The sequence below is a fragment of the Pseudopipra pipra genome, chromosome 3 (genome assembly GCF_036250125.1).
Source record: "Pseudopipra pipra isolate bDixPip1 chromosome 3, bDixPip1.hap1, whole genome shotgun sequence".
Lineage (NCBI taxonomy): Eukaryota > Metazoa > Chordata > Aves > Passeriformes > Pipridae > Pseudopipra > Pseudopipra pipra.
The window spans coordinates 102386033-102412395 of record NC_087551.1 but is presented as its reverse complement, the minus strand read 5'-3'; the positions used below and the strand labels follow the sequence as shown (position 1 = coordinate 102412395).

General features: G+C 37.4%; 1 protein-coding gene across 6 annotated transcripts in view; it reads right to left on the bottom strand.

Annotated features, from left to right (window-relative positions):
- Window positions 1-26363, bottom strand: part of GREB1 (growth regulating estrogen receptor binding 1) — a 95052-nt gene that overhangs the window by 51514 nt on the left and 17175 nt on the right. For 2 of the 6 annotated variants that reach the window (XM_064650533.1, XM_064650537.1), the window contains exons 1-4: window positions 18802-19037; window positions 8793-8949; window positions 2275-2400; window positions 1381-1557 (exon numbers count right to left, since the gene is read on the bottom strand). In XM_064650533.1, the coding sequence (XP_064506603.1) occupies window positions 1381-1557; window positions 2275-2400; window positions 8793-8949; window positions 18802-18825 (484 nt within the window). In that variant the 5' untranslated portion in view covers window positions 18826-19037. Of the gene's footprint in view, window positions 1-1380; window positions 1558-2274; window positions 2401-8792; window positions 8950-18768; window positions 19047-26363 lie in introns of those variants that run through there. The other 4 variants (XM_064650538.1, XM_064650534.1, XM_064650536.1 and 1 more) reach the window with 4 other exon arrangements.

The window sequence follows — 26363 nt, the reverse complement described above, 5'->3', positions numbered from 1 at the left end:
TATGAAATAAGCAAACTGAGGATGTAAGTAGCATAAAACCCTCCCAATTATGCTCCTGTTGCCTTTTTCTGTTCTCGTTTAGCATGCAATTAACAAATACACTACTTCCTCTCTGCTAACAGCCTAAGGAGCTTAAGCTGTTAATAGTGGTAGCAGTGAATGACTTGAGTGGTACAACATTCCTGTCTTTATCTTTAAAATGACAACACGTGGGTAATTTACAACCCTCCTAATTCTTTTACAATCACTGGTCAAATGCACTGTGACCAATCCAACTCTGCAAGATCACATGAGGAAAGAAATTACTGTACATAGAATCACATTATGCACCTTCACACTACACTGTGAGCCCAAATGCCTTGAAGTTGCTCAAACTGAGATAACAACTGAGTTCACATCATATCCCTCAGTGTTTGTGAAAGAAACCTCTTAACTCGACAAATGTTTCCTTTTTGCTATTCAAAGCTCAGACCAGTGCACAGACACATGATGCATCAATTTTTTTGTTCACTAAGAAAATAATACGTAAGAACCTGAGAGTGTCTGATTGAAAAAAGAGTTCTCCCTCCAATATTGCATACTGATATTTTCCAATATAAAACCTATTCTATCTTAATAACATTAATATTCAGTTCATTCATTTGCACGATTGAAGATCTACCATATTTGGCTTGATTTGAACGAGGTTAATGGTAATCAGAAAGACTCTAAGAAAAATAGATAGGACCTATTTTATGACAGAATTTAGACTTTTAAATTGGTTAAATGCAAGCTATTGAAGTATCTACTAAAAGTATTAACTGATTACACATTTAGGAAAAATTTTAACTTATAATCACTCGAATTTGTGATAACAGCAAAAAGTCATAGGTTAGGGTCCAGAACCCAGGCTATTTTTCAAACACAGTGGAGAGGATTATCCCTATCTCAAAGAGACATATCAAAATGGTCACAATTTTTTGTAGTCCAAACTATCCTTAAACTGTTTACGTGTATATAATACCTTGAAATTTCTGCTTGACAGACCTACAGTTTGTACACGTCAGTATTTGGAAAGCTAAAATAGAGACAGGCAGCAGTTCAACTGGTACAGTTACCAGATGTGCAGTTCCAGCAATTAGGACATAAACTGGTCAGACAATGACTTTAGCCTTGGACTACTGAACAGGTGATGAAGCATCTCTAATGAACTGGCTCACTCTGTGTCTTTCCAAAGCAAACACAACCAACTCTGAGTTATTATCTTCTTGTGCATCACCTCTGAGCATTACTGCAGACGTGGAACAGAAACAACATCTGCTGAACTCACTCTGCAAAAAATAATTAGCTATTAACTGAAGCCCACAGAAGAATCCAGTTATTGCAATCACAGACACTTACCCAACAGGGCATTGTGCCCGTTGTCATCTGGCAGGAATCTTTTATCCACAGCACACACTAACAGGTGATCAGGTAAATTGGGTGACTTCGCACCAACAAGTAAAAACCCAGATGGCACCTCAATATGTTCATTGGAAATTGAAACCAGTCTCAAATCTTTACCAGCCTGGCAGAAACCTAGAAAAAAATAAGTGCAACTTATTTTATGTTGATAAGATCTTTTTTTTGTTTAATGCTCACAACTGTCTTCATTAAAGGACTTCCTATATTTTTAATGAAAAACAAGGTCTTACCCTCAAAATCAAAGGCATACCAAAAGATTATTTTCTTCCCTGCATTTTAGTCAGACATAAGGATTCTACCAGTACAATAAGCAAACAAAAATTTGAAAATGTACAGTGAAGTTTCTCTTGATGATATTCTGCAACCTACATATTTAAGGAACTATTCACAACATCATCATAACTTAGGTTGGACATTCAAAAATGGAGATAATAATTCTCAATATCTGGTGAATTTCACTGGATTTTCCTTGGTTTTGAATATTTTTTACAGCTACATAAAATTAGGTACACTTTAAACAGAAAAGAGAGATGATAAAGAAATAAGAAGTATCACATTCATTTTAGCAAATGCCATATCTGCAAACTGGACCTTTTAAAGGTTGTGGTGACTAAGAGAACAGAAGTTCTGTCCTTGTGCCAGGCATTCTAACAAATGCTTCTCTGACACATTGAACAAAGACCCTGTCAAATGTAAGAGCAACTGAGAGCAATCCATCTTTATCTGGCAGGTAATGAACAATGACAGTTTTAGAATTTCTGTATCATATAGATTATCTCATTCTGATGAATTATAGGGGAAATGGCCTCAGTCCTACCCTTTTCATCTTACCATCAGTAGTGCAACATCCTTCTGGAGGAGGCTTCATTTGGTAAGGAACAGGAGGACTACTTGATTCTGAGCCTTCTTCTTCCTCCTCCTCTTCTTCTTCTTCCTCATTATCTGCTCTGCTGCCTGCTATGAATTATCATAGCATAAATGACTCAGACAAAAAATGCTGGCAACAAACTCATGAATGAACAGGGTGACCCAGTTACAGAAAGTATTACAGCAAACTGGATTCTCTCCTCTTGACAATGACTTTACTCTTGCCAACTCTTGAAATTTGTTGTTTCCTTAAAGCTCCGCTTTCCAGTCATGCTTATAATGTCTTTCATCAAAAAAATAAAGCTGTTAACTTGTGTGCAAAAGAAGTTCAAAAGCTTGACTCAGCTGCACCTGAGAAAGTAAAACACACTAAAGGACAAATATAAAGAAGCCTCGATTTATTAATTTTTTAAATCTCTTTATTTTAAGCTAACTGCACAATTTTGAGAGGCCTAACTTCTAGTGTTTGAATTCTTGCTGATCACAACAGTGTAACTGTATCCTTTGTTTAGAATATTAACAGCCAATAAAACCCAAAGTCCTTACTTCTTAGCCCTTCAGAACATCCTGGCTACAGCCCAAGTACAGATTTTATTAATTAGGTATTGACCATGTCCTTGATTTTGTACAGGAAACCGAAAAAATGGTTCCTGCTCAAAACTAGGTTCACCATGGGTGATACCACAATAAGAACACCTAATTCTTGGGCCGTCTGCCTCCTACCAGAATCCAGAGCTCTGTGTAATGCACTGACACTCCCTGTACAATGTCAAGGAAAGGCAGATGCCCAGGATGACGATTCACAGCAGCCTGTGCATGGACTGTGCTAGTCTAGGAGGCAATATGAAGGCAATACTGAATGCTGGAGAGGAATACAGGATGTAAGCTTCATTTTTAGAGGGCTAGAGGCCACTTCTTTCCTTCACCCACAGGACAATGTTTTTTTCATGCATGATACAAGAGCTCCTGCAAAACATAGCAACCAATTACCCCATCCCCTCTTATGGCTCAGATACACCCACGCTAAATGACACAAATGTGGTGAGCAGAGGAGCGCAACTAAATGGTAAATGGGCAGAACACTTCTACGGACAGCAGTGAGGAAAATTTCACATAGCACAGATACAGGGCACAAGCACTAAGTGAACCCTGTGAGGCTTATGTCAAGCTTATAAGCTTCTGGTGTCTGTAGGAACATGCTTGCAGCAAACACAACCCAAAGAGCTTTCACTGGCAAAATTGGGTGGCGAAGGCCTGCAGGTGCTTGAAGATCAGCAGGAAGCCAAATATCTGTCTGTACTTGGGCAAGTACAAGAGCAGTCAGGCACTGACATCATTCTGTTGATCCAGTTCTTAGTCGTGAAACAGAAAAATGAGGAAGCACAGTGCAATGATCTTCCAAAGCTTAGTGCCAACTGGACATACTCTCTTTGCTTCAAATTACTTTGGATTAGGCACTCAGAAACTAAGAGTGGACCATCAAGGATTTAGCTTTTTCCTATGACCCTCCTCAGAATATCCTTTTATTTTATTGACAAATTATTGTACAATCAGCTAGACAAATACTACAGGATAAATGAGAACTAGGGAGGAGACAAAAGAAAGTAAATGTGTAATTTGAAGATTTATCTGTAAAGGTCATTAAGACACATATTCCAATCCAGAAGAGGATTTGAAGGGTATGTTTACTTTTAAGTATCTGATCATCAAGCTCCACTCCTGGTGCACACAACGAAGGACAGAACGTTAAACAAAATTCTTTTAATGGCATGGTCTAAAGACAAAAATGCTGCAAGTAACGAAGGGAAAAGTGAAGCTCTCCATCTTTGCTATTTAAGTAAAGGGTAAATTATGTGTTATGACTTGACCTTGGCCAACATCCAAATGCAATGGAAAAGGGCTGAATCTGGCTCTTCTCTCCTTACCCACACTCCCAGACATGAAGTTCCTTCCTTCCTCCCTCTTTGTGCCAGCTCTGACACTTACTGGAGCCTTTACTGAGCCATCCCAGTTTGCTAAACCAGCAAAACACTAAGCAAACAAAAGTGACCAATTTTTTTTGCTGGGTTTATGCTTTAAATTAGCATAGTGGAAGATCCAAAAGATGCCAAAATTGATGAAAAGCGAGAAAATGGGAACATATGGAGTGAGCAGAGCAGGAAGTGGGTATTTCCCCTCTGGACACTGGTAAACTGTGAGGTTTGTTCAACCATAACAGGTGATTTAAGAAAGAGACTAAAAATGGAAGTGGAGACTAAGAAAAAGGAGAGCTACAGCACTTTCAGTTCAAAAGTGGAAACAGTAAAAGAGCAAATAGGTACACAAGCATGAGCTGCTGCCACATGTAAAGGGCATCATTAAGGTTTCTGCTGCTTGTTTTAAAAAAAAGATCTGCAGTTTATGCTTCCATTTTACTTTTAAAGCTGGGCCTATTCAAAGCACACAAAAAAACTTCAAAGAAAAAAAAAATTCAAAATTTCAAAGAAAGTTTGCCTGTGTCTGTTCCACATTGTTCTTAAACAATTCCAAATGAAAACACAATCAAGCAGTCAAAACCAGGGACAAGACGATGGCAAAAGTGGACTCAGAACCTCAGTCCTCATGTTGTATGTTACAGAACTAGGTAGTCAGATGATCTAACTTCCTATAGCTCCATTAAACCAACAGTCATTCTGTGAAGATTTTGTCCATATTTTATTGAATTTAAATTTATTCACAGTTATCATAAACACCATTGTTTGCTTTAAGAAATTCTTTTAAGTCCTCAGCAAGGATTTATTAGACCTTAATCTCAGCTGTGACTAAGATATTTCACATGGAAAATTCTTCTCTCCTTAAGGTATAATTTAAATGTAAGTAAAGTTCTGCAAATACAACTTCTAATAACTGGCAATCCAGTCCACAGTTTTCATTTGCAGTTTACATGGCAATAACTGGGCAAACAGAGGTATGCAACGAATCTAAATCTGTTAGAGCCAAATAACCTTGCCTTCTATTGCAAAGAGTTCTTAATGCTCACTCCTAGAAAGGCCCAGGAACATCCAGACCACTCACTGGCATTTGCAGATATGTTCTGCAATCAAAAAATGCTAAGAAAATAAAGATGAGTTTAGAAGATCTTCATTAGAAATGTACAACCAGTGAGTCCACAGTAAACTGCAGGCTTTTTGATGAAATGAAAAATCTAGAGGTTTGTTTAAATAATGATAATGTTTTTGGAGTAACTTAAGTGCTACATGAATTTGCCAGGTCTGGAGATGAGAGAGAACGTATAATAATAAAAAGAAAAAAAAAAAAAAAAAAAAAAAAAACCCAAACCAAACAAAAAACAAACAAACCAAAACAAAAACAAACCAAAACAAACAGAAAACCCACAAACAAACAAAAAAACCCCACCAGAATGAAAGAAAACATACTATTATTGGAGCCAAGGAGATCTGACATAATGTCTAAACCAACTTTGATGAATGCAGTACTTTTAATTTACATAGCTGCAAGTAATCTTATAGATTAATACAGTTGCATAAATTACTTTAAAGGCTTACATTTATAATATGCCTGGTTTTTTTTCCAAATCTAGAATGTGTAGACTAGAAAACTATACTCACTGAAGTATTTTTTTAAAAGAACCTGGGGGTGCTGGTTGACAGCAGCTTAACATGAGCCAGCAGTGTGCCCAGGTGGCCAAGAAGGCCAATGGCATCCTGGCCTGGATCAGCAATAGTGTGGCCAGCAGGACCAGGGCACTGATCATCCCTCTGTACTCGGCACTGGTGAGGCCACATCTCAAATCCTGTGTCTAGTTCTGGGCTCCTCAGTACAAGAAAGACATTGAGGCGCTGGAGCAGGTCCAGGGAAGGGCAACAGAGCTGCTGAACTGTCTGGAGCACAAGTCTGATGAGGAGCTGAAGGAGCTGGGATTGTTTATTCTGGAGAAAACGAGGTGCAGGGGTGACCTTATTGCTCTTTACAACTACTGAAAGGAGGTTGTTGCCAGGTGGGGCCTCTTCTCCAAGGTAACTAGTCATAAGACAAGAGGAAATGGCCTCCAGCTGCACCAGGGGAGGTTCAGCTTGGATATCAGGAAGAATTTTTTCACTGAAATGGTGGTTAACTATTGGAACAGGAATGTGGTGGAGTCAACATCCCTGAAGGTGTTCAAGAAACAACTGGCTATGGAAATGGTTTAGTTGATACAGTGGTGTTCGGTCAAAGGTTGGACTTGATGATCTTGGAGGTCTTTTCCAGCCTTAATGATTCTATGATACTATTCTGTGATTCTATTTTAGGCATAAACTGTCACAACAGATATGTAATGATATTAGGCTAGTATCACTGGCTAGGTACTTTTTTTCTGGTTTAGATGGTCATTTAAGTATCAAAAGAAGAGCAAAAAAAGTTTTTCAAACAAAAAAATATAAACCCATAAACAACAAGTTACCACAGGTGGTTGATAAAGCTAAAAAAAATATTTCTGATTTTGTTTTCTTAACCTCACTACACACTCGGTTTTAAGGCTCTCTAGAAATTTTGATATTGTAACATCATCACAGACAAATATGCAAAAATCAGCTTTATTTACCAGTGGCTGGCTTTGCTGCCAAATGCTGTTTTGAACATGTATAATGCATTATCCATAAAATGGAAAGCCAGAACACTTGGCTTGCACTGACTCACTGCTCTACGTTGTCTATATTTATATCATGTCTACTTGACCATAGGGAAACACTTGCTGTACTGAGGACCAAGGGGCAGCTATGACCAAGGATAGTCCGAGCATATCCCCACATCAGAGCACCAGCGTGAAGACAAGATAACACTGAGAGGGGAGGCCAGGGGCTTGCACAAGCCCCCAAGGATGTCTCTTTGCTCCAGTTGCCTCCTGGCCCTCAGAGCGCAGGGATTCGTGTAGCTGGAAGTGGAAAATTCAATTTATGACAAGGCTGCCGTACATGAGACCAGCTTGCAGACCTCCCCCACCTGAGGAACAATCTAGGCAACACTATTACAGGTCCCTTCAGAGCTCCCCTTGTCTGAAACTTTCATGAAAGGAATGTTCTCTGCCAGGTTGTTATGAGACTTTTAATTACAGTTCAATTCTGTTTCCATTAACCACAAAGAAAACAGCCCCTCAACTTTTGGAAAGTTCTTTGAGAGCCTTGAAAGAAAGAAGCTACAGAAGTGTGAAATGGCAGTTTTGTTCCTGAACAATGCATCTGCTCCTGTGGCACCTTTCCCAATTGATGTCATAATCAATTTTGTGACATCAAAGTTGGTTGCCATGGGAGATTTTATGAAATCCTTATGGGGAAGGGTTTGATAGAAGGATCACTTTGTGTAGGGAATAAGCAGCATATATATTTAAACAAATAATGTATATTAACTAATATGTTCTATATTAGCAAAAAAAAAAGAAAGAGGAAATGACTAATGATGTGTGAACAGATTTTTTTTACAAGAAATGTCTTTTCAGCTGTTACCATGAGGTAACAGCAAAGAGTTTAACCTGTGTAAACTACTTTTACTGCTTCTTGGCCTGATTTGTGTGTGTCTGTATGTGTCTGTGTGTTTCTGTGGATTGTTAACCATTATGCATTTCTCACTACATCTGTAGCAAAGTATGACAGGGATGCAGACATGGACAAAAGACATGAAACGTCACCCTCATGAGATAAATGACTAAATAATCAAATTATTAAATATAACCTTGCACCAACATGCCAATGTTATGCACACACCAGTAAACTCACTGGAGACCATGAGACCACTACATATAAGAACATACCAAACACCAAATTGTATCATGAGTTTGCTAATCAGATCCATCTAGTTCATTTGAGTTATACTACTTCCAAAAAAAAAGAGCAAATGAAACTCAGAAAGCAGGCTTCTCTAAACAGAGACACAATTTCAGTGAGAAATCCTATATCTGTTCAATACTAACTCGTGCAGGGTTTGTGAGACTACACATCCTAAATTTTTACCTTTGCAGCCACAGAATAAGTACAAATACTATGCCCAAAGTAATTAAAAACCATCTCAAAAGCTAAAAAATATTTCTGCTGTATTTATGCATATTGAAAATCAGTCTTAGCATGCCTGTTTTATTATAAAATCTATCATGTGTTTACTATCATTTACTGCATAAATTTCAGCAACACGATACATTACAGGATAACAGATTTATGTTCCAAATCTCCAAAGACTTCTCCACAAATTTAATGGAAAAATTTCTAGTACTTCAATTTCAGTGTACAGATAAATCTGAGCAAGCAAGTGGCCTAATTTTGTCAGAAAAAAAGACAATTCAGTTTTTATTTTTAACCCCATTCTAATACATATATATATATGTTGAATAAAAAAGAAAACAAATATAAATGTATGTTTTTCCATATTATGATTTGAAATGTGCATGCTGAGCCTTGGGAGAGCAAACAGCAGAATTGGCTTTGAGCAGAAACAGAAATTCCATTATTTCCTACCTTCCAGTGATGACAGTTGCTGTTCAGCTTCCAAATACAACTGAGAAAAGATTGGTCTGGGAACTAAGTTGTTTGAGCGGAGAGAGGCCTCAATAGAATTATGCAACACTTCTTCAAACCTTGTTGTCTTGAGCTGACCAGCATAAGAATTTCCCATCTTCTCAAAAAAGATAGTAAAAGAGAAAAGAAGAAAAGAAAAAAAATTACAATTTAAGCACTCAGAACTCAATCACTGCATGCTGATGTCAGGCTCAACATTTCTCATGAAAGAGAGACGCTTCATTGTCCACAAAGAAAGGCAAAGGAAAAGAACATTGACTGCAGCAGTCACTAAGCAGATCCTGCTGGTAAATTACAGGAAGTTATCTAAAAGTAACAGCTTTCTGCAATTCGGCAGAAAGGCAGCAAGCCTTATCACCTTGAAAATCTGGCTCGAAATCTGATTTAAGTAATTCCTTGGTTTATATAGCAATTGACTAGATGTATTTTCAGTAGTCAGGAATCTATTGTTAAACAGACTTTGTTTTAAATTATTTGAACGTAATAAATGTTACAGGATCTGGGCAATAGCACAGTTTTGTGTATTTATCTTTGCATGCTCCATAATGGCTGAACACTGGCTAAAGCAATTCCACATACGTTTTAGAGGTGCAGTCTCACAGATAATGTAGCATTGCTGTAACTCAGAGATTATGAAATATAACAACTTTTCCTTTTCACCCCAAGCAGTATTTTTCCCTGTAAACATGTTTTTGTGGTGTTTTGGGGGTTTTTTTCTTTGTTAGAATGAGACTGTATCAATTATTTATTTGATATTGCATTTATTTATTAGGACTTTATTTTTAGTGAAGCCATATCATTTATTCATTCTGTCACTGAGCAGACAGTCTATTCCAGCTCAATATCCCACATACTTAACTGCTGCCTACTTTCCACAGGGAACACAATGAACTGGTATAGCCAAAAGCCATGTCAGCTTTCTTTTCCTATTACAAAGTAGCTCTTGCCCTGGGCCCCATGTCCTTTCCCTCCTCAAGTAACTGTGAATAGAAAGCATGAAATGCTTCCTGTTTGTGGCAGTAATTCCTAAACACTGAACAGCCCCTTCTCAGCACAGGGTACTGCTTGGGAAATTAGCGTGTTGGGAAGCATCCTGCAAGAATCAGTCAAGCAGAAGGAAAACTACTGTGAAACCACATACTGCTCTTCATGGAAAAAGGGGTTTGAAAGAAACAACATAAAATGTTGTTAATTTGAATATCTTTTTATGACTTTTTAAAGCATATTTTACATATATGATCATATTTTTGTATACTTATTTGTATCATGGTAATACTGTATAGAGAGAAGTGTTAATACTACATGATATAACACAGTGATAAAATAAGTATATAATATTAATAGAAGCACAATAAGAATTATAAAACAATGCAGGCAGTATTTAAGAAGATGATTTGGATTAAAAGCAGGCATTACTGACAAAATATTCATATATATACACAAAATCAAACAGAAAGTTGCAGTGGGTAGTACTGATGTATCCACCTGGTGAAGGGCAAATGAGAACCTGCAAAACCTGTAAGTGATGTTCAGCGCCAATATGGAAGTCAGGATGCACCTTCTCTTCCAACACAGAAAGCACATTACAGTTCCCTTTCCACACTGATAGGAACCCACTGGGTCCTTTTGTTTTAAGTACTGCTTCCCTGTACACCAAATATAGCTGAAGACTACAAGGAAAGCCTGGCATCAGCAGTATCCTTAACAAGTTTTATCAGAGGTTTCAGAGCCTGACCTTTTACCAAGGTCGGGCTCTGAAATGAATTATATTAAATGCTGTTTCTACACGAGCATTAAAAGTTGTTTAGTTCTAATTCTAATCCACCTTTCAACCATTACTGGACTTGTCTTTGTTACAATGAAGTTTTATATTTAATGCAACAAAGACAAGTAATTATCAAAACACCCGACAGATACCCATTTAATTCTTTGCTCTTTTAAATTCTTTCCCATCTTATGAACTCATGTTTTCTCCTGTTACATTGCAGGCATTTGCAGGCTCAGGGACCCATCTCTATCAGGGACAAGCACAATGTGGTTCTACATGACTGATCAACACAGTCTTGAGAGTCCAGACTAAAGACAAAAAAAAATGTATGAACATGCTCTCAACATGTTAATATTTGAAGTTACACTTTCAGGAATGGAAAGAGTATTCAGCTATCATCTATTCCACACACTATTTTATATTGACTGCTTTATTTAATTATAGAGCCAAAACATGAAAATTAGGACATCTAAAAGACTTTTTGCACTTAAAAAAAAACCCTGATACAACACAAAGGGAATATCCAAAAGTTTGACTGCTGTGGCAGAGGCCTGTCTTAAAAAGGGCTGGATTCTACCTGTTCTGAACATGACCTTGCAAAGCAGACTAGTCTACCTGATTTTCAAACTTATTTACTTCTTTAAATCATTTATTAAAGCATGTGAAAGACAGGGAGTTTTCAAATGCATACAGAGTGAGACAAAATACTCAGACAGCTCAAAAGCATTATCAGATGAATAGACATGCGGACTGCTTTACGCAATAAAGGCTTAGTTGCTCTACAAATCACTATCTGGATCTAATTGCAATGAATCAGAAAACACTATAATATTTCTGTTTATAAACTCTATTCCACAGACACAGTCAACTATTATTCCGTATAGTTTATTAGGAAAAGAAATAGAGATACCATTTACAGGGATTTAACATGCTTGCTCAGGATTTATAGAGCATGCTGGTGTTCAAAATAGAAACTCTGTATTTAACCCCAAGGATGGCAGAAACCATCAATGTCATGTTACAAATAAGCAATCGGTTAAGATTAAATTATTTGTGTAAGAGGCAGGTCCTGAAATCCTTTGCAACACAAGTACGTTTGTTTATCCATTGGGGTACTAATTTAATTCTGTGAATGAGTTGGTAAAATGAAACAAAAATATGCTTTTTGAATTTGTAAGCTCTTGTGCACTCGTGGGATCTTACAATCACAGTATAAACACAATCATAAATTCAAGAACCTATTTGGGAATATGTGATAAGTATTTTATAGCCATTTTTCATCAACAAACATACACCAATTGGAAATGAAAAACTGGCATTCCAGGAGTTTTTTTGCCAGCATCAGCCTTTGCTGTTCAGAGTCCCAATGACTCTTAGTTGCAGGAGAAATTATTTCTCCAAAGCAAGCAAGGGGGGAAGCCATTTCCCGCTAACTCTGCGATGGTTGTCATCTCCTTTTTTCTTTAAAGCTGCTCAGACTGTGGTATCTGAATTGTCAGTTGCTGACTCTGTGGCATCAGGAAGCTCAGCTTTGAGTTCTATGTTCCTGCTTCAATGAACGCAGCATCCCTAGCCCAGATTTGTGTCTCTCCTGGATACCAGTGGGTGGCACAGGCTAAACTTTAAAATGCTTGTGAAATTCCAAGACACGAACATAGATGGTGACCAGATCTATTAAAAATAAAAACAAACCAAAACCACACTGACACAGAAAGGATGACCCTCAACCCCATCCACTAATAAATCAAAGGGCACCTCTCTATCACATCATCAGTTTCCATGGAGAGCATGCAGGGAAAAATACTTGCCAATATAAAGAGATTAAAAAAACGGAAAAGGCTGGACCTGGAAGAGTTGCATAAAAGCGTAATAAAAAGACAAAAACCACTCTGAGCAACTTGGAAGTCTAAGAAACAATTGCAGATACAAATGAAGCAGGTCAGGCCAACGTCTTGGAAACCTAAGCTGGCAAACAGAGCTGCCAAGTCCAGACATCTGAAAATGAGTGTCGAAGTGTGTTAGTCATGAAAGGGAACATGCTTTGAACTCCAAACAAGGAACTGTCAGGATTCCTGTGAAAACAGAGATTACGTGACTAAGAAAAGTAGGGATCTTCTTAAGGGTGTCACATATAGAGTCAACTTCAAATTCAATTGCAGTTCAGCTAGTCAGGGTTTGAAAAAAACCCGCACTATGCCACTATGAGCCTGTGTTCCAGCTGCTGTGATTTAGAAAAGGAGTTCCCTCTCAGCCACAAGGGCAATACCTACGTCAAAAGCATGACAGTGACTGGTCATGGTAACAGAGGGTGATTGTCAACAGCAGGAGGACACAGAGTCCCATCACCCAGATCTTGGAGGGAGATCTTTTGCACAGTGGAACAAAGAGGGTGACACACTACTGACTTCTTAGTTGCAGTGAGGAGCATTAGGGTTTTTGTGAAGACTGAAGATCTGGCACAGCAATTCTGGACAAATTTATCCCATACCTAGGACAGACTGGGTATCCTAAGGAACACTATGTGCTTTAAAGCATGGAAAGTAATCCAGGGCTTTCGACAACTCCCATTGGAATAGACTGATAAAGAAAGTCTGCCCTTAGCAGAAACTGAGTGAACTAAAGAGTATATGCGGGCTGCGTTAAGAAGGCTTGAAAAAATAATCAAGGCATTTAAGTGGGAAATTAGGAAGACACGGTTGATTACTAAGAAATTCAACCTTAGATACAACTTACAAATTATTACAGGAGGAAATGTTTCATATTAAGTTGCAAATTGTTTGCATTATAAAATATTATTGACATTGCTACTTTAATGCATTAATCCTTCCAGCAAAACTGTATAGCAATAGATAGGTTTTCCCAGTTTGAGCAGCCAGCTTTCACACTTTTGAAATAGTTTAACAGACTAATTTCTACTGTATCATTTCTAAGAGGAAAATAGTAAGATGTTCCCAAGCTCTCCAAAAAGAATTTGTTATTGCTGTGACAAGAGACAGTTTATCACTTGTACAAAATGAGAGGTTTTGTTTGGATGCCCTTTGAACATGAGTTATATTCTTCCAGGAACATTCAAAATCCATCAATACTTGTAAAGTCTGGTAAAATCCCTAGTAATTCTTTAAAACTTGTATTAAATATATCAGTTTAATTAAGAAGAAAAATCCTAGGGTAGGGACTTGTATGTAAATGTAACTATAAGAAGAAAAATAAATTTGGAGACAGCACAAAACTGATTCTCTTCAATGGTAGTGATACATACTGCAAAATATTACTCATGGATTCAGTTCAACCATAACACATCATCTTTTACTCTTTTATTTCCATGAAGCTATCTGTAATTATAGTGTTGTCTCTAACTTTGGATTTTGAAGAATAAATTATTTTTAATCTTATATATTAACATCTGTCATGTGTAAAAATGATACTGTGTGGTAAATCTATTCCTACAGGTTATATAAAATTCTTGATTCAGGAGAACTATAAGACACTCTGATATTCACCCTCCACAAGACTCAGTATACTATTATAGGTTATGTCTTTACCATTAACCTCAAAATAAGGTTACTCCATCCAAAATGCCATTTGGGAACAGTCACTGGCCCAGCATTACTCCTAGAGTGTGCCTGGGAACTACTGCAAAAAGTGAGTGGAAGCACCAGAGCCATGCCAAGACATTACAACAGAAAATTGATTTCTGGCACACAGGAATTTTTTTCTGAAACTGTTTAATTTACTAATACATCTGTAGTTCATATGGGCAAAGACAAAGTCATTCTTCCAGAAAGCAACCTAGTTGCTCATGTACCACAAAATTATCACTTGTAGAAATAATTTACAAAGCTTTGTCTTAGTCAGCACAAAGCCACCTACAGGCACAGTAGATAGGTAGACTATTGCCAATTTCTCAAAAAAATATTAGTTACTGGAACTCAAATCTGTTTCCTCAAACTGTTCCGCCAGAATGACTTGGCAGTAAGAGAGAGGAAAAAAGGGGTCAGGAAACTGATGTGTATGATATAATACTGGAGTGTGGGAACCATTTCCTCATTTGAGATCACTTCCAGGCCAATGTTTTACCAAAATTATTTTCACCGGAATCTTAAAAAGGGTTCAATTTTCTTCTGTTAGTCTTACTCAGAAAGAGAACCTCTCAAGCCTCAAAAGATGCTGAGAAATGAAATTATGATCCCCTGTTGAGCTCAGCTCTATCATACCAACAAGAATAAAATCAGTAGTCACTTATAGATCTGCTGATTGAAATCCATTTCTTCTGGGAAATAATTTATTCCTCAGCAGTAAAGCTGACAGATGATTGAGGAGTCTCTAGTCATTCTGTGTTTCATATATGAATAAAGTTTGGCAGTTCACTAGAACCCATTTGGCCATTACATTTTAAAGACAACATAAAACCTTTAAATAAAACCACAGTTACCTTTGCCAGAAATTTTAGCTCTTTCTCTGTGTTACCAGATCTTAAAACTTCTGTATCTCCTGTGGAATTATATGAGAAATGTTATCTACAGACCAGTCCAGATTAAACTTAATGGCTTCCTAATAATGCCACTTTGGAAATTACCTCATGATTAAACATAGAGACTCTGATTAAAGTTGATGACAGATCACAGAGAAATTAATCCTACCACCTTTATACAGCCAAGAACAATTCTGCTGCTATTTCCATAAAGTGAATATGCTGAAGAAGACTACTCAGATCTCTCTACCTCTTCTCTTTCTTTTGCATTTGCTTTTAATTTTTATCTGAGGTCTGCCTTTGATTCTGAAAATCTGGCTCATTACAGACGTGGATTTTCTCCTGCATTAACAGTGAGATGACTTCCTCCTCTGATTCATGTTTCCAAGCAACAGGATGTTGGAATGAAAGGTGCTGATTGAGAGATCCTGAGCTTTCAAGTGCACTGGGAAGAGTGGGAACTGGGAAGATGTCACTAAGGTTTTTGGCAACTTTAGATTCCAAGCCAAATTGCTTCTATTAATCACTGGAATCATTTCTGTCCCTCACAGTAGAAGTAGACAACTGGGAAATGTCTTTATTCTCAGGAGATTGCTGCAGAGATTCATACAGACACCACTGCAGTAAAATCGAACATAGGAAATTACCCCCACCTATTGAAAAATTAAGCCCATTTCTTAACTGATATATATCAAAAGGGATGAAAACAAACTTGGACAAATCAATGTTAAACCATCTCAATAAAAACACTATTAAAAAGCTTTTGCTTTCTTTTTTCCTTCAGGCAGATAAAAAATCAAATTTTTTAATCATTCTGATCATTCTTAATATGGAATTATTTCTCATCCACTTTGACTACAGTAAAGAGAACTTTATCTAAACCCAAGTATGTTCTTATTTTTTGCTGAAATTTTTCAACTGCAAACCAATAAGCATTACTTCTGAGGACAGAGTATTCTTTTTTTTTCAATGAAAAGGCTACAATTTATGCAGGGAAAAATAGCAAAAATGGCAAATGAATATTTTCAACAGAAAAAGGTAAAAGAATTTCCTGATACATCTACAAAAAAAGAAAAATCACAAAAAACTTCTCATACAAACTCAACTTTACATTGAACCAAAAAAATAAAGTTGATGAAATTCAGAGCAATCTAAGTTGTCATAAACCCATTAAAATATACAGCTATGCTGGGAGATCCAGACTAAGGCATGTTGGAAATTTAGTGACAGGGAAGCTAAGCTGAGACAGCCTACACTGCAATTTTCTGGGGAAATAGAAAACTCCAGTTGCTATTGGATTCCTTTAATTATTTAAGGATGAAAGGTTGTTTTGGTTTTAAGACATAGTTTAGTCTTCCTTTATGACTACAGAAAACTTAAACTTCCTTCACCCTAGTAACTTTTATGCCTACTCTCAAAACAGAGCTGAATTTTTCCGAGACATTCATTTAAAGTAATGTTTTGTGTTAAAGTGACACAATATTTTGGCTTATTTTAATACAGAAGAAAAAATGCCAAAGTTCAAATTGCTCATAGCAGAAAATCCTTTGTGAAAAGCCATACATGGATTAGTATTAAAGTTTTAAAAAATCATAATCATAAGCAATATTGGGACTGATGCCTTACAAAAATCTGTAAAAGAATTCAAAAGAATCTTAATTAGATTTTTTAAAAATGTCTTAACATCTGTTATTGACCTATTTCTTAATTATAATTTTCAGTGGACATCTATTTTCAGACATCGTGATGACACTGATTTTCATTTAGCTGCTTTTTGTTTTAGTATGAACCTTCTTTTCATAGACATGTCATTCCTTAATATCCTGACAACTGAGCTAAGGAGCCACTTCATAAAAGTAAATGTGAGGTAGGTGATAGTCCAGTGTTGTATTAATAGTGCAGACTGAGCCTAATACAGGATTATGGCAATAAACACAGTTAGGCAGTGGCACTTCATCCTGTAAATGCTTTCATATTCTTCTCTTCAGGACAAAGTCATACTCTGATGCAGATTTCTTTGATTTTCATAAAGGATATCATAAAGTTTACAGGTATTACTAGAAGAAAATCCCTTATCAGCAGCTTCAAGCTGATATGTTTTACTATTTCTCTGGCACAGAACCCTGACCCTATGGCTGGTCAGGCAGCTCTGCCTTGGCTCACATTTGGCTTTTGTGTGTTGCTTTGATCAGCTCCTGGCTTTGGATGAAAGCAATTCTTTCAGAGACCACCTTCAAACTCTCTTAAATAAAAAGAATTACATACATAAAACCAATTGAGCTTGTTAAGCAGCAGGAAGAAGCCAAGTAGAGGGAGGAGAAAGGGAGGGAAGGAGGTGCCACAAATCAGTGCTAGAAGTGATGATCAAAGTGGTGACTGGAAAATTAGTAAAAAATTATCTCTGAGTTGTACAGGTCTGGATCATTCCTTTTTCCAGTTCCATAAGTGCAAAGGCTCTCTCACTATTACCTAAGAGACACAATTCTCTTTCCAAGAATTGTCTTAGACATCTGTTCTGTACCTTTGAGTACAGCCACTTGAGATCTTAGAGTAAAGCAGTAGGAAGTAGACTGGCAAGCCAGGAGAGAGATGATCTTGAAATGCACTTTTTCCAAAGGAAATTCTAAGAAATCAGCACTTAGAGCATATTATTCTTCCTTCTGGTTACAGGTGCTGTAACTGTTTCCGAGAATCTTTACTGAATCCAAAAGGAATCTACAAAGAGTAATGTTACATTGATTGTACAGGTTAGCTTTTGAGCCATCCTCAAAACCAGACTTTTGTTTTTCCTTCCCCCATGCCTGCCCCTCCAGGCTCATTCCCAGAAGCAGTGCAGCAGGGGTCTCCCGTGCATGGCAGCTGGGATGTATGGCTTAAGGACACTTCGGAGCTGTCTCTCTCTCAGCAGAGGCGGAGCCAGTCTCTGTGGCAGTTCTCCAAGGATACACACAGAGTGCACAGGTTCAGAGGCTTTACTTCATTTACAGCAAATGGCCTCACTGCTTGAAAAACAGTTTCACTGATTTCTATTAGAAGAGCACACTACACCGTATCTGGATCATATTTTCCATCTAATGAACAAAGAGGGGACACAAATACAATGGGAGCAGCCTAAAATATGCCTCACCAGCTGTGAATAGCAGATACATCTCTAGATGAATGTATCACATTACAAAATAGATCTGAACCTCAAGTTACACTCTATCAGGAGATCAACTGTACATGTATTATATGTTGAAAATACATTAATTAAGAAACATTCACAAACATAAATATACAAGCCAAAAGCATTAAACAAGTATTTTTAGTTAAAAGTACCACCACAAAATTAAAATTTAATTAAGAAACTGAACTTAGCAGTTTGAGATCTGAGCTGTCTTCTTTAAGAGTTTAAAAATTCAAGTTGTCTGCTTTTTTTTTTTAGTATTTCAAAGTTTTCCTGAGGACTATCCCGCACCTCAAAGACAGCAAATTACTACAATGTACAGAAAATGCAGACAAACTAACATATTTAAAACATGAATATTGTCTGCAAAATGCCTCTCAATATTTGAAGAGTAGCCAATATAAGACAGTGAGAACATGTTATTTTAAGACAGTATTTTGTTATCTTAAAACAGTATTTAATTAAATAGTATTTTTCATCATGAAAATACGTAATAAAAAACATACTGTACCGTCACGAAAGCATGTGCTCCTCAGTGACTTACAGTAAATGACTCCCCAAGTTTCATACCCTGATTGCACTGCTGAACATCTTACACCTGTGGTAACTGCCAGTGATTATGTCTTTATGAAGTTTTCCTTTTTTTTTTTTCATTTAGAAGAGTCTGCTGCTTGGCAAATTGTTTAGGACACTTAAGGCACCTGAGTCAGCACTGTACACAACTGAACAACTCAGTCAGGTCGCCATGACATGAATGCTCGCATGTCACAGTAGAGCACAAGAAGGTTTCAAAGCTATCTATTCTGCAACTATGGCAAAAACAAAGTAATGAGATCCTGGCAAGCTGTTCTCTAATTTGTGTGCTGGCTACACAAAATGATAAATGGTCTGACTTCATGTCTTATTAATACAGAAGTGCTGTGCTGGGTCATGGTGCTCCTGGCCATGTACACATCAATCTATCAGTCTGAAGCGTTATTAACGTCAACAGTTTTGTTGCAGGTTTTTGGAAGGACTGAAGGTGGGGTTTTTCTAAGAAATAAAGGTGTCCTTTTTGTATTATATAGATATCAAAATTACTAAAGAAAGCATAAATTGTATACTGTGGCTACTTCATTTTGCTAACAGAAGAAAAGATTAATAGGAGAACAGAAATCAGATATGTAGCAATATTATCTTTGTGTTGGTACTATGCCTATATCTTCTGAATAAAAGGATAGGAAATGAAAGCAATATTTGAGAGATGTTCAATATAACACTGGATATACAAGGAAACAGCTGTTGTACTGTGTTTTAACAAATGCTGCATCTTTCCAGGATACATCTAGAGTACATACACAGAGAATGTTTATTTCTGGTAAAAGTATATTTATCAAACATTTCCTTAGGTCATAAATTAAATCACTTCAGAAGATGAAAGCAATTATTCTGATAATCGAATGGCAATGTTCAGATATGTGCTTGATTTTAAACTCTGTAAAGCATCACTGAAATGAGTAAAATGAAGCACTTGTCTAGGCCCTCAGTTGAATTAACGTTCTGTATAACCTTTATATGTAGGGTACACTGAACAACGAATAGACACTATTTTTGGTACAGCTTATGAAACTTTGTTTTCACTCTTCACTCTCAGGATATGGTTTCATGACTGGCTCAAGCTACTCTCAGCTCAAGTTACTGCTGAAAAGGAATGTCTCACACTGTTGATATATATCCCCCCTCTGTTGTTCAGTGGCATTAATATGACATATTGAAATCTAGCAATTTTTGCAGGGTCATGTCTGGCTAAATCAGATCCCTCATCTAGCTATGCATAAATGCCATTAATATATGCAAAAGAGAAGTACCAGAAACACATGGCTGGGGAAAGTGGTGAAAGCAGTATCTTTTCTATAAAAATGCTTTAAATAACACTTTTAAATTTTAAAAATGAACTTTCTGATTCTTCTGTTACAAGGCCAAAAATTGAATTTTAAAGCCCATTGAAGAATCACTTGGAGATTTCAGTGATTTAGTATTTCCACTGAAAGCAGTTTTCATATTAATGGAAAGTTTTCATTGTTTATTTGGCAATTTATTTTTTTAAATATTCTCTATATATACTCAATGTTTAAGAGCCATTTGGACAATGCCCTTAACAACATGCTTTAACCTTCCTTCAGCTCTGAAGTGGTCACGCAGTTGGGACTGGATGGGGGTCCCTTTCAACCAAAATGCTCTAGTGTAGTCTAGATGACTCTATTCTTAAATTTTAGATGAAAACACTGTATGAAAGAATATGAAAAAGGAACTGTACAGAAAGTAGTAAATAATTACTTAGGAGGGTGACTGTTATGTTTTTCTGTTACTATGGAACTGCACTAGAAGTTTTATGAATGTTCTATACTGTACACCAAATACATGATGGGGACTCAGTCATGGCATTTTCAAGTAGAGTACAAAATCATTCAGCTAGGAAATGCAGGAATCACTGTCTGGTTTCCTATCAGCACTGTGCAGTTGTATTCCTTACACATATTAACCTGACCAGATGGCACTTAAAAGATTATACTGACAGCCAAAGTTTAGAGAAATCCACAAGAAAACCAAATACTGCAAGAAATACATACGCATATATGTATGTGTAAAAGCATGTGTGTAAAAGCACATGATTTTTGAAAGAGTCACTTTTAATAATTTACCGGGTCAACAATAACATAAGCCAGAAAATTCACATTTTAAAGAAGTATAACTTGATTGATGCCAGCCTAACATACTTGCACCATAACTGTAGTGCATCCATGAGCCAAATTTCACCAGGATGCTGCCCAGGATGTTGTCTAGAACAAAGTCCAGGATACTGCAGTGCCTGTCTCTGACTCTGCTTTGTGGCTGGAAACACTACATCTATCTTAAAGAATATTAGCATAGGGTAGGTGTTAAAGAAGACCTTGTTAACCTGATATTCAGTAATGGAATGCAGAAAGTAAAAGAGGCCTGTCTGCTTTGGATATAGGCATGGAGCAAAAGTTTCAGAGGAGGAGAAAGGGCAAGAGAGCACAAAGGGGCCTATTGTGTTTGATTAGTAGCCAGAGCAAGAATGCCAGGAATGGGCAATGAGCATGGAGGTTATGTATAAGAGATCTTGTATACAGAAGCAGTGGGAGTCGGTCAGTATGCAGCTGCTGATACAACATACATTAGAAAAGAGGGGCTCTGCCTGATGAAATGAGCTGCTGAATCTGCGTTAAATGAGTGAGTAATGCAATTGACAGAACAGTTGTTAGAGGAAAGCTGATCATGTAGTTATCCCAACAAAAGGTATGTAAAATACATACCTTATACCCTAGACTTTAAAGAAAAGAATCTTGTGTTTTATAGGTCTTTGCAAGGCATGTTTTCCAAACTTTGAGAACACTGGAATAGCAGTGAAACATGGGATATAACCTGAGTTTATAACCTCAGGGTAACAAGATTTTCAGAAGTCCAAAGCACAGACTAAGACACAAGCACAAAAAATCATAAAAATAATCATAAAAATAATTTACCAGGACATGCATTATAAGGTAGAATGAGGAAAGAGCTGGTCCACTATGCAATCACCAGGGAAAATTAAGAGATAATTGTAAAGTTTAATGCTGCTTTTTTTCCCAAGAAGATGAGAAAAGGGTACTTATGATCAAATGACTGATTTGTCCAGCAGCTTCAGTGGGTGAAAGTGGAAACCGTTACTTGATAAAACTTAGCTTCCAGTTTGCTTCTAGCTCCATATCCCCTGATCACCTACACTGTGTACACATTAATTTACATCCAGGCACTGTGCTCTCAGCTTCAGTTCTGTGAGTAGTTGCACATGGCACTCCTTTCTCTAGGCAGCATGGACAAGGTTGTGCGAAGTTTGCTCCCGTTACAGTTCCCTACACAGTTCTCCAACAGCTTCCCACAAGGTCTGGTGCCCTCACCCACCTGTTCTCACTCCATGCTCCCAGGCACGCAGCACATGCCATGCCATGAGGCCATGAACTAGCTGGCTGTGAAACATATACTTCACGGTATGGTCATCTGAACACACATGTACAAAACCTCTGCCTCAGAGGCACAAAAGTCAAACGAAGAGCGCTGCAGACACAGCCCATCAGTTCTGCAGGACGCCACCCTGAGCAGAGTGGGTACGAGCCACTGCACAGCGTGGCCCCTGGGCCGTATCTCCCAGTGTGGGGCAAAGAAGTTGAGTTCTCCTGGGGTAGCAAGAGCTGACCAGAGCTATCAGGATTTTGGTTTGGGATGTTCTGTGTAAATTCTTCTAAGGCCTTTGCCTGCATTTTTTCTTTTTCTTTTCTGTGTTTTTTTTTTTTATTCCCTGTAACCTCAATGTCTTTTCACTGTTTGACTGTAAATTGGAGATAATATCTCTTCTCTAAGGTGCAGAGAACAGTTATACTCAAGATTGCGAGCCATTCTGATCACACTGCCAGAAAAAACCTCAGGAGACTACTCTTCAGTTTTTGTAGATATTAAAGAAATGGGAGTTTTAAAAAACACATTGAGAATTGCAGAACAATGTGCAGACATCTGCTGTGAAGTACTAACAAATGTGAAGGAAACTGAGGAAGCGAGTGTAGCGAACTGCTATTTATAAAGTAACAGGATAGCTGGAACAGGATTATCTTTCATACAAAGGCACTAGAAAACCTTTTAAAATACTGCTTTGTATTTAAAATCATACAAGTACTTTGGTTCTTCATATCACTGAATTTAAAAGGGTCTTAAACATACTATATATGTTTTTTAAAATCTCTGAGAAAAAAAAATCTTATTAAGGAGTAAAATAAAAGGTCAATTTAGTTTTATAAATCAAACAAATGTTTCAATAATGAATCAGGGGGGGAAAAAAGGGAAGGAAATACACATTTGCCAAAATGTAGAGAAACCAATAAATTGCTATCTCTTCCTAATTCCTCCTTAAACACCAACTGCACAGACCCTTGAGACTGAAAATTTAAATAGGGTCATGCTGACCTTAAAACAAGGAATGGACTTAATTACTGCAACAGACAATGATGAATCATTCCTAAGCAAACCTCCCATCCCTTTTCAATAGAATGCATTATTAATCAGACACATCGTTTTACAACTGGTACAACCAGTCGTCAGAAAAATCCTTCATTTTCTCAAAACACAACAGGAATATTTCAGAATGTCACAACTCTTTCTTCATCACTCTTAAAAGTCACTGAAACTGTTGCTGCTTTCATGTCTCGCCCACGTTTAATTTTTATTCACAGTGGGTGCTGTACAAAAAGCACCCACTACTTGTTCAGTCATGCTGTACCTGTGTAAAAAGATCATTTTTTAAAAACTTAAAAGCTACAGCCTGACTGATACTTCTGTAGCTATTAACAACTCTAACTGTTCAAAACACTTCCTTAGGAGTGTTCCTTCATCTCTAGTAATTGTCGCATCGGCAAAAAAGCCTCTGAACCTCCAGGCTGAGTAACATCCATTTGAGTGCTTAGAAAAACAGCTCTTAAGAACTCTCAACTTTCTCCGCTCCCATTGTGAAAGACCTCGTATGCCAACCCATGTGATGGAGGACGTTGTACAGTACATCGGGTCAGGAGACAAGATGTGACACCATCTCATACCTGGGGAACAGGCACATTACATTTTGTTGTGAATGTGAACTGAAACTAATTGAATAAATCTTGTACTCAGTGTGTATGATTTGATATGCTTGTATTAACCCACTGCCTACCTCCAACTACTGAGACAGCGATGGTGCTTTTCCACTGCAAACTATTAAAGATACTCGTACCATTTCCACTCATAGCCATGTCTTGCACTATTTCCCAATCTGCCATTTATGTGCTTCAAATCCCATATATGCTTTGGAAGGAATCATGTCCATGTGTCCCACTGGATGGCTTTTTTTCCACATTCAGTGAATCAGAGAGGAACACATATCTTTGTTTGCAAGAGAAACAAATATACCACAGTGCAATTACACACACGACTGTTGTACTGCAGTACAATTTTCCATCAGAATCTCTTACCTCCAGTGACAATTCAACATCACATCAAACTTTCTGTAAGTGTTACAGTGATTTAAGAACAGGCTCTCCCCTATAATGCATTTAGTTAGGTACACAGATAGCATCTCATTCCTTTGGTTTGCCAAGCTGCTTCATAGCTTCATGGCTCTCAGTCACACGGCTGCACTAGCAAACAGAAGAGATCCTGAAAATTTTTATGCTAAAAATCACTGGCATCCAAAAATATTAACAGTATTGGAACCATGTAATGCTGAAACAACACAAAACACTGTGTCAAAAGATTAGCAACTCAAATATCCATGCAAGTGTCACATGCTTTGGGTGTTTGTTATGCCAGAGGTATAGACGCTCTCAGTGTGACTCCAACCAAAGCCAACACAGATCTCATTCAATCTATTAGGTCAAGTGTAGGCCATGTAACCACAGCTATACTCCAGTGTTCCAGGTCTGTTCCTCTGTTATGGGTTGTACAGGTCCTGTTGAACTGGGAGTCAATACCGAACTACTTAATCGGTACTACACTGATAGCCAGCGTTGCAGCCTCCATATTAATTTCTCGGTAATTTCTCATCACCCATGTATCCCAGCCCTACCTTATCATGCATAACAGGGCATTACTGGTGGAATAAAAATTAATTGGCCAATAATCCAAAGTTGCTGCCATAATAAGGTCACAGTAGGTTTTAGGTACCCAAGTAGACAGGCAGGATAACAACAGAGTCCTTTAAATACTACTTCTTTGAAAATCACCCAGAAGCTCTATTAAAAATATCATCATCAACAATTAAGAAATAAATCCTTGTTTTATCCAAGGAAAGTTGAGTAAGCAGCAACACCTGCTTTCATTTGCATCTGGAAGGCTATGGAACAACTTCCAACATAAGAAACATAATATGAATTGGAAAATACAAATGCTGACTCCCTCTATATCCATGATCTGTTGGGCTGCTTGTGAACAATCCTAATGCTTCTGCCTTTGTAAATGCAGAGCAGAATAGCACTTACCAGAATTGAGACCTGTATGACATTCTATCTTGCTCTGGTTTGAAATCATTACTGCATGTTCTGCAACACATACACTAAAAGTATTAGTAGAAAAGGCAAACCAGAGCAATAGATCTATTAAAGAAAGCAATACAAATTCCAAGCAGTAATTTTTTTAACCATAAAAATCTTAAGACAGCACAATGGCAATTAGACACTACATGATGACAATCACATTCTCTCTCACCCATATACATATGTGTTATATAGTCCTAATGTCTATAGTGTTCATATTTGTAATTATAGGAAAAATTTCTTTGCTGAAAGGGTTGTCAAGCATTGGAACAGGCTGTCCAGGGAAGTGGTGGGGTCACCATCCCTGGAGGTATTTAAAAGACATGTAGATGTGGCACTTAGGGACATGGTTCTGTGGTGCACTTGGTAGTGCTGGGTTAACAGCTGGACTCAATGTCCTTTAAGGTCTTTTCCAACCTAAATGATTCTGTGATTCTATAATCTGTTTATACTGGAGTGCACTGTGTGCACTTTGGGTCCACTGTGTCAAAAAGGTAGTTAAACTTGAAAAAGTCCAAAGAAAGACAAGGAGACCAAAAGGATTAAGAAGATTCAGGACTATCTATTTAGCTGGGATTCTTCAGAATAGAAAAGAGGTTACTTAAGAGGCATACACTATAAGTCTACAAAATCGTAACTAGCACATCAAGGGTGCATAATTTCAATTGGCTGATAGTGTCTCATATTTTTCAAAAATGCTGGGCATTGCCCTCACATTCGAGTACTACCCATTGTACATTGTCCCTGCAGCAGAGAACAGTCTCTCATGATTGAGAAAGAACAGAGTTCATGTGACTAGATGAAAGAATGGAACAGCATTCTAAACAGACAGCATGAATAGTACAAAATGGTATGTCTGAAACACCATAACTGGACATACTGCACCAACTGACATGTTAGGAACAAGCTTTTATGTAACAGCATAATTCTTGCCTTTAAGGATCACTTTTTCTTGCCTTTAGGGGGTGGCTCTTACACAACTGCCAGCATCTGTTTTCCCTGTAATTATGCATCC